The 14,646-nt window shown below is 40.3% G+C and overlaps 1 protein-coding gene across 3 annotated transcripts in view; it reads left to right on the top strand.

Moving 5' to 3' along the window:
- Nucleotides 1-14,646, top strand: part of UBE4B (ubiquitination factor E4B) — an 86,862-nt gene that overhangs the window by 18,502 nt on the left and 53,714 nt on the right. For all 3 annotated transcript variants that reach the window (XM_063436610.1, XM_063436609.1, XM_063436608.1), the window contains exon 2: nt 1,567-1,753. In XM_063436610.1, coding sequence (XP_063292680.1) covers nt 1,567-1,753 — 187 coding nt within the window. The remainder of the gene's footprint in view (nt 1-1,566; nt 1,754-14,646) is intronic.

Below are 14,646 nucleotides of genomic sequence, written 5' to 3'. Positions count from 1 at the left end.
GCGGGAAAATTGCTCTGACCACCGGAAACGAAGCACACTTTGCTCCTCCGGTGGTCATGGCGTAGGAAACCTCCAGAACAAATAGTCCCTACTTTGTCTTATGTTTTAAAGAAAACTAGAGTAGACAGGAAGAAAATGAAGAACAGATCCTGAGAGCGGTTGAGAAGAGGAATCAATTGAGGAAAGGTAAGTTCGGCATGACAATGCCGCTTTAACTCCTAAATGGCAGTGAAATGAGCAGTGACACCTGAGAGGCATGATCTATACACTAGTTGTTTAGGTGAATATAGTGTCCCTTTAATTCCTTGATTTAATATTGCTTCCATACTCTTATTGTAGTTGTGTGGCACAGTCATTTTGAAATATCTATATGGTTATCCCTTTATGCTACATGTAATGGTTGACCTTATTACAATATGGAGTGTGGACATTTTGTCCACTGTATTTCTCACTGACTGTATCCTTTACTGTTCCTTCTCTTTTCATTTCCTTTTCTGTATTCTTCTTCATACAGATGACTTGCATTAGTTAATATTCAATGTCTTCTCTCTATGATGTTCAACATGAACTTTCCCCTGTGTGTATGTCACATGTGATTGTAATCTGTAATGGAAGTTTAGAATTTAATGGGTGGGTTGTGTAGTACACCAAGGATGTGGTAGATTTTTTTTTTATTCCATATGCCACTCCCTTCTCCTAGGCAACATCAGGTATCTGACATTAACTGTATTCGTCATATTGCATAAAATTGCCAAATGTGAGAGCAACAAATTGCACATTTCTTGTTTTGTTTACATTCATGAAACCAACTTAGAAACCCTCCATAAATATTGCAGAGACCCACATTTAAAAAAAATATGACACTGTCCTTGGTGTTGGACATTGCATCGTTTATGTACACGCCCCCAATTTTTTATTATCGTGTCTTTTCCGATGTCTTCAAACTCCGTCTTGGCCAATAACATATTTTGGAGTTGTTCTGATGCAGCGTGTCTTCAGCTAGGGCAGTATTCCGGGAGACCATTGTTATTGAGCAGCAATGCAGAGGTCGGTTTCATCCCTAGGGATACCGGAGATAACTGGAAATTTCCATCAGTCCTGGCTATTTAGAGAAAAAAAATTATAGCATTGAATTGACCTTGTGATACATCTGATATTACTTTAGTCTTCGACATCTGATCAGTCTCAGGCTTACTGATCCATCCAATAAGTTAATGTTCCTCCAAAGTTCACACTGATGGCTGTCACAGTTAATGGTTAACCTGCAGATTAGTTTCTAGTTATGGGATCAAGAAGCAGTAGACAGAATTAATTAAGGTAGCTCTGTTAACCTGAGGGATGGTTTGATGAATTAAGGAAAATGTTGCCATAAAGCATTATGAAGTGATGGAGATCTGAAGGCCTCGTGGTGCAGAGATAATTTTGGATAACTGCCGCTTTGTACGAAGGAGAGGCATTTGGTATTCTTCAAGTTATAACAAATTTGTAGGTGATCTAGAAAGACATCGTACAGCTTGTATGCTTTGTATAAAATGCTAAGTTTTTGTTTTTCCCCCTTGTTTCCAGATTAGACGGCGGCGCCTCGCTCGACTTGCTGGAGGCCCATCCTCACAGCCTACAACTCCGCTAACTACTCCACTCACTTCACCACAAAGAGAGAACCCGCCTGGACCACCAGCCCCATGTGTGTCCCACCAGCTTGGCCTAAATGTTCATGGCATGACCCCAGCTACCTCACCAATTGGTGCATCCGGTATGTGACCACATGCATCCTCAATATGTGACTTTGTAACAGTCCTTAGCAGGCTTTGGAGATGAATTATAGGGACACTATAATCACCAGATCAACTACAGCTTATTGAATTTGTTCTGGTGAGTAGAATCATTCCCTTCAGGCCTTTTGCTGTAAACACGGTCTTTTCCGAGAAAATGCAGTGTTTACATTACAGCCTAGTGATAACTCCACTGGCTACTCCTCAGATGGCTGTTAGAGATCCTTCCTGGGTCATGGCTGCCTAAAATGCATCCAGACATTCAGTGTCTCCTTTCTCTGCATGGAGATACTGAACTTTCCACATAGAGATTAATTGATTCAATTCATCTCTATGAAGAGATGCTGATTGGCCAGGGCTGTGTTTGAATCATGCTGGCTCTGCCCCTGATCTGCCTCTTTGTCAGTCTCAGCCAATCCTATGGGGAAGCATTGTGATTGGATCAGGCTACCACTTCTGCTGATGTCAGCAGGCAGTGGGCAGGTCTAAAGGAAACATGCACAAAGCATGCAGCTGCAGACTTTAATAAAAGTAAGATTTACTATATTTAGGGAGGCATGAGGGGACCATGGTGGTTTTTACCCTATAGGGTCAGGAATACATGTTTGTGTTCCTGACCCTATAGTGCTCCTCCATTTGCCCTGTTTGTATGGGGTGTGTTTATTTTCTTCCCTGCTTTAGGTCTATGTGTCTTGAGGTTTGATGAACCTGTAGTGCCAGGAGGCTGTTTTATCCTTTCAGAGTTTCCTTGCTGGTTTCTCTATGGCTATTATTAAATCACAAATGTCGACTTTGGTCTGCAGTATATGAAACTTTATTTTTAATTTGTATTTTATTTTTTTAATGTACTAATGGTAAATGGGATAAATTATCACATACACTCTAAATGGAAAATTCTTTGCCAAATTCTAATATTAAAAGGACTCTCCAGTGCCAGGAAAACAAACCCGCTTTTTCCTTGCACTGCAGGATCCTGCAGTGCTCCCCTCCCTCCCGCCCCCTATCCAATGTCGCTGAAGGAGTTAAAGCCCCTTCAGCTAGTTACCTGAATCCAGCGCCGATGTCCCTCGGCACTGGGTAAGGCTCCGCCCATGCTCCTCCCCCTATGGGGGAGACCTAATGCGCGGCAGACCTCCCCATAGGAGAGCATTATTCAAGGCTTTATGGGGAAAATCTGATGCTGGAGGTCCGTGAGGACGCCCAGTGTCGGATAACAGACCAAAAGTCCGTTATGAATCCGGAAGCACTTAGGGCAGATTTAGAGCTACAATGTAAACATTGCAGTTCTCTGTTTTACATTGCAGCACTAAGTACAATAGGGGCACAGCACCCTGACCACTTCAATTAGCTGAAGAGGTCTGGGCGCATGGAGTGTCCCTTTAGGTCCCAATCCTTATTTCTAAAGTAAACCTAACCTACAGCTATCATTCCTTGAGTACAGAAACACCTCCTGTTCCTAGATCCCTACAACAGGGAATTCTGTATTTATTTATGTTTTTTGAACTGCTTAATAAGGAACAAATCAATACTTATTTATTTTGTATTCTTTATTTTAATGCTCTTTAACACTTTATTTTGCCTTAAATCTTATTCTATTTTACGTTTTTCATGAATTTGTGATGCAAGACTAGATTCTTCAGTGATGTACTAAAGGGATGCCAGATCAACTAATTTAGTTTTAAACTTTGTCATTTGTGTTTCAATTCACATAAATTCTAAATTTAGTGAATAAATATAGCAGTGATGGCGAAACTTTTTGAGCCAGAGTGCCAACACTGCAATAATGCCTGAATAGTGAGGTTTAAGTTTAGAAAAAACAACTTGCTCGAACTAATTACCGTATATACTCGAGTATAAGCCGAGTTTTTCAGCACATTTTTTGTGCTGAAAAACCCCAACTCGGCTTATACTCGAGTCAATTGTCTGTATTATGGCAAATTGCATTGTCATAATACAGACAGGGGGCTGTGGGGGCTGCAGAGCGTTTACTTACCTCTCCTGCAGCTCCTGTCAGCTCCCTTCTCCACCGCGCTGGTCCGGTCAGCACCTCTGTCAGCTCCCAGTGTAAGTCTTGCGAGAGCCGCGGGGTCATAGTGCGGCCGCGAGACTTACACTGTGAGCTGACAGAGGTGCTAAACGGACCAGCGCGGAGGAGGAGGGAGCTTGCAGGAGAGGTAAGTAAGAGCTCTGCAAGCCCCCTCCTACACAGTGCCCATCCACTGGACCACCAGGGAGTGAGAGCCCCCCTCCCTGCCATATATCAAGCAGGGAGGGGGGGACGACAATAATAATAATAATAATAATAATAATAATAATAATAATAATAAAAAATTAAATAAAATAAAAAATAATAATAAAAAATTATTAAAATAATAATAAAAATAATAAAATTGCCCACCCCCACCAAAGCTCTGCAACACACGCACTCACACACACACGCTGCACTCACACACACACACACGCATGCTGCATTCATACACACACTGTAAATAAATATTCAATTAATATAATTTTTTTAGGATCTAATTTTATTTAGAAATTTACCAGTAGCTGCTGCATTTCCCACCCTAGTCTTATACTCGAGTCAATACGTTTTCCCAGTTTTTTTGGGTAAAATTAGGGGCCTCGGCTTATATTCGGGTCGGCTTATACTCTATTATATACGATAACATCTTTTGTTTTAAAAGAACACAACAGGGGGGGCGGGGCCTGGCTGCTGGCTGAACAGGACGCAGGGTGATGGAGCTCCTCAACCCTACAGCCTTTTCCTGTATTAAAAGGGCAATTGGCCCCAAAATATCGCCTAGCAAGGACATACCTCAACTCAAAAGCACGCAGGCAACAAACGGGCCTTAAAAACCGGATTGCGGCTCATGCCCGTGGTGAAGAGGGCACCTTGCGGCCTACCAATAGATACCGGGCGGGAGATGCGGCCGGTCTCCTGTCCAATACTCGACTAGCAGGCAGCCTGAGTCTCGCTTACCCCCCTCTGGGCCGGTGGGGGTTATCCCGGCCCCCGCAGGGACACACACTGAGGTCCTCCCGGATCATTATGGGCTACCCACACGAAAATCAGAATGCCGGGCAATGGCGCCCAAGATGGCGGATGCGGCTGCAACCCAAATAACAACGCAGCCTCGGGCCGACCTCACCGACCCACTCATCCACTTTGAAGCGCGACTGGATGCAGCCTTTAAAAAAATTTGGGCTAACCTAATGAAGCGGATGAATACAGTGCCCCCTGCAGCGTCGCCACAGGTGAGAACGCAGACACTCAGCGAGCAGAGGCGCGAGACACCCCCAAAAGGCAACCCGACCACATTAAAGGCACAACCCCATTACCTTGCGCCCTCCCGGGCCTAGAGCCAACCGGGGAACACCCCCAAAGCACAAACCACACTTACAGAAGGGAACAATACGCCGAGACCAACGCGGAAAAGCTCTCTGCAATCTCCCGGCTGGGAAGAATTTGGCCTCAAGGAGGACCCAAGTTCATGGCACCATAGTGCAGGCTCTGAAACAGGCCTGGGGCAAGGGGAGTACCTCGCTCACGATAAACAGCATGGCTCACCACAGTGGACGGACTATACACGTCTGTGAGACAGATGCCTAGCCCGGGTACCGGCTAACTCTATGACTCCCGAAGCTGGCTGCAGGCCAAGATAGGAATCCGGACAGGGACTCTGTTCTAGGACTGTGGACTCAGTGGCATAAAATGGGGCGTACATGTTTTATTCTAGGCTCGTTGCCCACTTACGCTACCTAACTCCTAAAGACAATAACTAGCTGTCAACTAGCAAAGCGAATGTATAGCCAATATACATAATGTATAGCCCAAATATATACTATGTTCCAAGCGAAACTTTAAGTACAAAAATGAGCTGACATTGCATGCCACAAAATGTTTTAACTGCTCTTCTCTTTGCTTGTACCTGTTGGTGTGGACAGTAGCACAAGCGTGTTGTTTAAGTATGCATTGCAAACTATTTGTTAATTTACTTTATGCTACTATAGATGAATAATCGCCTCAGTTGAGATTATAGCTTACAAAAAATGCCTTCTAGTACATGTTAACTAATTAAAGCAACAGTTGTATTCAACCTGTTTTACTATGTACACAAGCTGACTATAGTTTGCCCAAGTATTACTCTACAAAAATTGTGCAGAATATTCTACATGCTACCCAATGGTTAAATATTTTGTTTATATGCTTGTCAAGCAGTTGGGGCATGACGAGCCCACTTGTTATATTTTCATGCACGCAAAAAAAAAGAATAAAAAAAAAGAAAAGAACACAACAGAGAGTTCAATGATACAAATTTTAAATAATGAAATAAATAGATAAAATTAAGCTTATATTTATTAGTATTTCCAACAAATGCAGTACATACATACAATGCGTAAAACATACACAGTCTGCTGAATACACACTGTATTTGGGGGGGGGGGGGGTAAAGATACAAATACAAAATTTTATGTATTTTTTTTATTTTATTCCCCCTCCCTTCTTCATACCTTTTTTGAAGGAGGGGGGTCAGCCAGCCCTGGTGTTCTGGTGGCGGTAAGTATGTGCCTGGCTGCAGCTCTCCTGTCCTCCTGCGCAATTCTGTGTGGAGTGTTGCCATGGGAATGCGCGGCAACGCTCCACACAGATTGCTCACTGGAGAACTGCTTCCCTGATCCCTCCCCCTGCCTCCAGGTCGTCCCGACACGAAAGCAGAGTAGGCGCCTGCCGTTTTGGGCAGGCAGTGCCTACTCTGCATTGCTGCTGACCGGCACCAGCTGCACCCTCCTCCGGTGACCAATGGCTGCGTGCCCACAAAGAGAGGGTTCAGTGTGCCACAGGTTCGCCATCACTGCCCTATAGAGCCAACTAGGTCAACATCTAGTAAAGAATGAGCGTTTTCTAAAGTAATGTTAAAGGGACACTATAGTCACCAAAACCACTACAGCTTAATGTAGTGGTTCTGGTGTTTGTTGCAGTTTCCTGCAGGCTTTTCAAAAGCGGCAGGGAGCTATAGGGAATTAATCGGAGTGTAAATTAGGAATCCCTCTCTAGCTGCACTTTGGCTCATTAAGTGTTGGACTGCGAGGGAACGATTACTGTGGTTAGCACCTACTGAAGGTGAAGACCACATGCTTCCCACTGGACCATTTGACACTTTAGTCCCCAAAGGACCAGCTGGATCCTTTAATATTTGCAATAAGATAAAGATTTTATATTTAGAATAATAACTTTTCCTATTAGCTTAACAGTTGTCAGAATTGATTTTGTATTGTACCATTAGAATTACGAAGACCGTGATGAAATTGTTGCAAGGTACACTGTTTAATAGGTTGATCACTTATATTTGGTAAAGTATTTAAATTGGTTTATTTAACTAAAATAATATTATATAGCTGCCTTGAAACTATGTATACATGTTGTTAACTTTGCCTGGCATGGTTGTTTATTTAAATAGTTATTATTATTATTGGCATTTATATAGTGCCAACTTATTCCATAGCACATTACAATATTATAAAGATAGACATTCATCAATTAATTAGACCATTACAAAATGTTACAGGAATAACAGGTTGATGAGGACGCTGCTCAAATTAATTTACAAGTTGTTTATTTAAATAGCAGCAGCACATATCTGATAGCCACAGCTGTACTGAAGATGCATGTGAGCCAGAGATGACATAAAGGAAGACTTAAAGGAATGCTCCAAGCACCACAACCACTACATCACACTCCTGTTAGTACTGGTTTCTTGTGCTTGGAGTGTTCCTTTAAAGCTTACATTTACTGCGGCTCAAGCAGTCCCAGAGCTTCTTCGCTAGTCTGTTCTTGAGAATATCTGCTACCTTCGACAGTCAATTTGTCCGTTTCCTGTTTTTTAACATTTGGATAACTCACAGACTACATATTCAGTAAGGTAGCTTGTGTGATCTCATAGAGTGTACTTTGAATACTGGGAATATGCTATCCTAATTTAAAAGGTTGCAATTTAGCATGTTTCTTTTGGGTTGGCTATTGGATGTACAGTTGCAAGAAAAAGTATGTGAACCCTTTGGAATTATATGGATTTCTGCACAAATTGGTCATAAAATGTGATCTGATCATCTAAGTCACAACAATAGACAATCACAGTCTGCTTAAACTAATAACACACAAAGAATGAAATGTTGCCATGTTTTTATTGAACACGCCATGTAAACATTCACAGGGCAGGTGGAAAAAGTTTGTGAACCCTTGGATTTAATAATAATATTTCATGTAGTTGCAGATCAGACGTGCACAACGGTCAGGAGTAATTCTTGACCATTCCTCTTTACAGAACTGTTTCAGTTAAGCAATATTCTTGGGATGTCTGGTGTGAATCGCTTTCTTGAGGTCATGCCACAGCATCTCAATCGGGTTGAGGTCAGGACTCTGACTGGGGCACTTCAGAAAGCTTATTTTCTTCTGTTTAAGCCATTCTATTGTTGATTTACTTCTATGCTTTGGGTCATTGTCCTGTTGCAACACCCATCTTCTGTTGAGCTTCAGCTGGTAGACAGATGGCCTTAAGTTCTCCTGCAAAATGTGTTGATAAACTTGGGAATTCATTTTTCCTTCGATGATAGCAATCCTTCCAGGCCCGGACGCAGCAAAGCAGCCCCAAACCATGATGCCCCCACCACCACACTTCACAGTTGGGATGAGGTTTTGATGTTGCTGTGCTGTGCCTCTTTTTCACCACACATAGTGTTGTGTGTTTCTTCCAAACAACTCAACTTTGGTTTCATCTGTCCACAGAATATTTTACTAGTACTGCTGTGGAACACCCAGGTGCTCTTGTGCAAACTGTAAACGTGCAGCAATGTTTTGTTTGGACAGCAGTGGCTTCCTCTGTGGTATCCTCCCATGAAATCCATTCTTGTTTAGTGTTTTACGTATTGTAGATTCGCTAACAGGGATGTTAGCATTTGCCAGTGACTTTTGTAAGTCTTTAGCTGACACTCTAGGATTCTTCTTCACCTCATTGAGCAGTCTGCGCTGTGCTCTTGCAGTCATCTTTACAGGACGGCCACTCCCAGGGAGAGTAGCAGCAGTGCTGAACTTTCTCCATTTATAGACCATTTGTCTTACCGTGGACTGATGAACAGCAAGGCTTTTGGAGATACTTTTATAACCCTTTCCAGCTTTATGCAAGTCAACAATTCTTAATCGTAGGTCTTCTGAGAGCTCTTTTGTGCGAGGCATCATTCACATCAGGCAATGCTTCTTGTGAAAAGCAAACCCAGAACTGGTGTGTGTTTTTTATAGGGCAGGGCAGCTGTAACCAACACCTCCAATCTCATCTCATTGATTGGACTCCAGTTGGCTGACATCTCACTCCAATTAGCTCTTGGAGATGTCATTAGTCTAGGGGTTCACATACTTTTTCCACCTGCACTGTGAATGTTTACATGGTGTGTTCAATAAAAACATGGCAACATTTCATTCTTTGTGTGTTATTAGTTTAAGCAGACTGTGATTGTCTATTGTTGTGACTTAGATGATGATCAGATCACATTTTATGACCAATTTGTGCAGAAATCCATATCATTCCAAAGGGTTCACATACTTTTTCTTGCAACTGTTTTTCATTTCAGACATACCCCGCTCTCAGTCAACATTCTAGTTGAATTGCCTGTAAATAACTAACACAGATCAAAAGCGTTTTTGATCTAAAGATGCATTTAGTTCCAGTGAGTGGCTTGTGTGCCTAAACAATGCACCTTTATAACACTTCATGCAGTTTCTCTATTAGGAGTGCTGTATATAAACCTAATCTTTTCATCTTTATACATATGCCCGCTCTTAAATAGATTTGCCATTTAAAATACACAATGTCTTCTTTCCCTGTTAGATACACTTTAACAAGTCTTTTGTTCTCTGAAAAAATACAGGTTGAAATTTTGTGTCCAAAGACCTTCCAAAGTTGGGGCTTTGGAAATATAAGGATAATAAATCTGTGTTGCCTGGGGTTTGATATGCGGATAAATCAAGACAGATCTGATTTTCTCTGACCGCCAATCAGAGCCAATTGTTACTAGATGTATTATGCACTAGGATAAGGATTAGGGCCTGTTTTTCAAAAAACAAAACCTAAGTGTAGTGAATTGGAATCTAGCAGAATTACTCTTTGTATTTGTAATTGCTACAGTTCAGAGTTTAGTAAATAAATCCTTGATTTTTCCTACAATGTTTATGGGTGGTGTCTAGAATACAGATCTGTTGACACAATGTTTTGATCACATGCATCAAGTTCTTACACAAGATATAGTTGGGTTAGCAATTCTAAGGTCATGTTAACACCATGCCAGAATACCTAAATAAATCACACTTTAACCCCCCTCCCACCCAAACACTCTCTTGGCATGCTGTTTTCCTTTCCCTTTATTTTTGTTTCGTGTTCCATGGGGTAACTTATTTCTCCTTTAGCTGTGAATCCCCTAGCTTATTATTATTATTATTATTATTATTATTATTATTATTATTATTATGTTATTTATATAGCGCCATCAAGTTCTGCAGTGCTTTACAATGGGTGGACGAACAGACATGTAGTTGTTATCTGCATAATGGGATACCTTCCTCCCCCCCCCCCCAGCCGTCTTTGCACAGAGAACAGTTTGTTCTTACTGTCCTGAGTACCCGTAAGAGGAAGGGGCCTGCTGTGCGTTTGGTGACAGGGCTGCTGAAAGTTGGGAAGCTTCTCCCTGCACATAAACAGCAGTGGAAAGTTAAGCTGCCACGGGTTACACAAGTAAGATGTTTAGTCGTGTTTATATCATTGAAGCAATGCAGCCCTGGTCATTTTAATCATGCTAGCAGAAGGTTTTGCACCTTGTCATTGTTGTGATGATATAAAACAGGCTTCATCACGTGACCAGTAACATTTAAAACAAAATCCTTGAACCCCACTGCCTTCCCTGTCTGGATTCCTGACGTTCCACTTGCCACACCTGTCTTCATGTAAGATGCCAGGAACTTGTTTAACCTGCGTGGTTCTTTTACTAGTCTTTATATAGCTTTCATAGACCTGTAACTGTTGACCTAAATTAGAATAAAATTAGATTTTTATAAACCCATGGTGTGAGGGAGTAGAAGGGATGATTCATTTGCAGATTCACTGTTTCTCCCACCCTTAATTGTTTGTAATACTGGTACTGGAGACTGCGTTCATGTTATTTAATCTTCACCTTCACTGGGTGTGGGGGGGGGGGGGGGGGTTTATATGGGTAGCCAGGCACTGATTTATTAACCGTAGGTCACATGGTGGAATATGATTTTCATTTTTTTTTTTTTTATGCTTTATTTTTTCGTGCATGTGAATTACAGTCGTTTCGTCAATGCCCCAACGGTAATGACAAACATTGGGATGGACATAGCGTGACAATATGTTTCAACTTACATATTACGTTTCAACTTACATAGTACGTTTCAAGGTTAAGCGATAGATGGTTCATGTTTAAGCGTTAAGTGTGTGTGAGTTAGGTGGATTAATGATAGTGTTCAGGCTTGTATATGATTTTAGAAATGGGTATAGGATCAGCGCTGAGTGATCTAATGGGAGTAAAAACTGATAAAAAGCTGCAACCTATGGGTATGAGGTTCCCTCTAATATCCTCAAAGAAGAAACGTCAAAAACACAGTAATAGGTAGCGCTATAGAAAATAAAATAAATAAATAAGAATAAAATGAATATAATGTATACACACACGCTAAAAATGTAAAATAAAACAATATACAAATAGTAGTCCCAAAACTTGATAAGCTTCTTATGGATCCCAGTAGGCTTGTAGAGAGCTTGAATGTATAGTGATTCCAATGGAAAACTGGATCCTCTAATACTTGGGCAGTCTTGACTCGGTGGTAGACATAAAAATGAGAAGACAAAGAAACTCCAATAGTGCAAACTGAGAGTAGATGGGTAGAAGCAGGATAAATACTAGGGAGGTAATTCACTCACCTATTCCAGAGCATAAACTAGCTCAAGTATGATTGGCAATCAGTGGCGTCTGCCGCCCACTGGTGGGATAAGGTGCAGATAATTCCTCGGTATAGAATAAAAAATAAAAGCCAAATATAGTGCTCACTGTTGGTATAATAAAATGAGTCTAAAAAGTAGAAATGAAGGTACTCACATTTAAATGAGCAGGATATACTGCTCAATATATTCGCGTGGGTGGTATTATCCCCACCTGGGATTCTTTAACGGGTGACAGCTTCATGGTGATGTGTGACCAGGTAAAAAGAAGATAAAAGAATAAAATAAAGGATATATGGCAAATATATAGTAAAAAAGCCAATATTCCTTTATTAAAATAATCAAAATATAAAAACAGCCAAAACGCGTTTCGCCACACAGGGCTTTATCAACTGGCAATAGTAAAAATCAGCCTGGTACATAGATGCTTATATAAACTAAGAAATACATGCTTATTCAAATTTTGGTGCCAAAGTGACGTCATCAATACAATGTGTGAAATACAAGAAAATTATAAATCAGAAGAAATGAAAGTACATAATAGTGGCGGCTTAAAAAGTAATTAAAACCATTAATTATAACTTTAAAACGAGTGTTGGTATTAGAAATAAGAGAGGAATAAATAATCACGTGGTCGCAGGCTGCCGCGATCACGAGATGTCCTAAAGCCTCATGGGGGATGTATTATATCGTAAGGCATAGGAGGAGACCGGAGGGAGGGGGGGGAGAGTGATAGACACGTGATCGCTATCGTCCGCGATCACGTGCTTTGCCGCAATGGATATTGGGTAGTTTAGTCTTTAGACGGAGGTCGGCACAAGAGAGCACGCCTCCGTCTAGCAAGTGGGCGTGATAAATAGTCTCTATGTTCGTAAAGAGATTCTATCAAGGCATAATGCAGGATTTTAGTGAAATATAAAATGAACATTCACCTGGGAAAATGGATATGGAAAAGAACACAGGGATTGTTAAAAAGAAATTTCCTCTAACTGTGATATAAAAATGGTATAATAAAAATGATTTGTTACATATGTAGATGTGTGAAAATGGATGTAAAGATTAAGTGAATATTAAATAAATAAGGAAATGGATAAACATATGGGGTATATTGAAAAAAAGTGGGAATCTCCTCTAACTATGATATAAAAATGATATATAAAATATGTAGATGTGAGAAATAAATAAATGTAAAGATAAAATGAATATAGAATAAATAAGATAAATAAATAGGCATATAAGGGATAAGAAAAAAATAAGTGGAAATCTCCTCTCACTATGATATAAAAATTAATGTATGGAATATGTAAGGATGAAGTGAATATAGAAATGGGTAGGCATATAGAGCATAATGAGAATAAATAAAAGAAGATGAAGAAGAAGAGTGAGAGTAATAATAAATATGAAATAAGATGATAGGATGAAAAAAATAAATAAAAGAGTAATTATAAAAAACAAAAAAGAAGGGATAGAAAAATAATATAGTATATTATAAAAGATTTAAAAAGATCAAATTCTGCATTAAGTCCTTCTGGGGAGAGGGTTTTAAGTTGGAAAACCCAATACATTTCTCTTTTACCCAAAATGTTTGTGATGTCTCCACCTCTCCATGGGAGGGTAACATGTTCTATCCCAGTAACTTTTAGAAGTGTCGGATCTTTATTATGTATTATAAAGTGCTTAGAAACGGAGTGATTATCATAGCCTCTTTTAATGTTACGGCAGTGTTCTGCCAGTCTTACTTTAAGACATCTTTTAGTCATGCCCACGTACTGAAGTCCACATGGGCATTCCAATAGGTATATAACACCTTTTAGTGTTACAACTAATGAAGTCTTTAATGGGATAAGAGGTTTTAGTAATAGTAGAAGAGAAATGGGTAGTTTTAGAATTTGTGGTACCTTTTGTGGTTCTACATACAATACAATTATTGCACTTAAAACAGCCTTTACGTCTAGATAAAAAATTCTTTGTTTGTTGTACACTGTTTTTTGTATAATTTTTTAGTAAGAATTGTTCTTAAGTTCGGATCTCCTCTAAATATAACATTGTGTCTGTCTGGAATATGATCCTTTAGGAGGTCGTCTTGTTTCAGAATATGCCAGTGTTTTTTTATAATTTGCTTTAAAGTTTTGTTCTTGTTGTTGAAGTCTAAAATAATAGGTAATTGTGGGGGGTCTGCTTTTTTCACTTTATATGTTAGGAGCTCCTTTCTCTCCTTCTCTTTGACCAACTCTTCTCTTTTTACTGTGTTTTTGTATATGATTTTACCCTGATCTTCACTGACATGCGAGACCAGTGGGAGCCAACAGTGCTTGTGGTGTTAGCTATGTTGTTCGTCTGATAAGTGAGGGGTGTTACTGCGGAAAGTCTAGGTCTATACCAAGAGGTAACAGTGTGAGTTATGAGAAGAGTGGCAGCAGGTCATGGAAAGTTAAGGCATAAGGCTTAAGTAAACAAGTGATACAGGCAGCACGAATTTTTGTTATGTTTGAGGTATTGTACCTAGCTCAGCAGTTAAACATATCATATTAATTTCGAGTAAACCCAGCAGTCATTTTAGATATAGGCGACCTGAGTAGATTAAAATAATGTGGCTGAAAAAACATAAACATAGGTATTGTAGGTAAATGGTGGATGGTACTACAGAGGGCCTCAGCCATCCAGGTACATTAAGCAGGACATTGTGTGCCTGTGTGTGGTCTGCGTGGGGTCCTGGAGGTTAAGGAGTGTATGTTATGATGCGCCTCTTGTTGTTTAAGATTAGCAGTAAGTGCAGGATGTAGCTCAGTGTATACTAGGAGGTGCAATACATTGTTGGTGACTTAATATGTCATGCTTGACAGAATCAGAAAGCAACTATATGTTTA

The sequence above is a fragment of the Pelobates fuscus genome, chromosome 11, assembly GCF_036172605.1.
Source record: "Pelobates fuscus isolate aPelFus1 chromosome 11, aPelFus1.pri, whole genome shotgun sequence".
Classification (NCBI taxonomy): Eukaryota; Metazoa; Chordata; class Amphibia; order Anura; family Pelobatidae; genus Pelobates; species Pelobates fuscus.
This window is presented reverse-complemented; position numbering and strand designations above follow the sequence as displayed.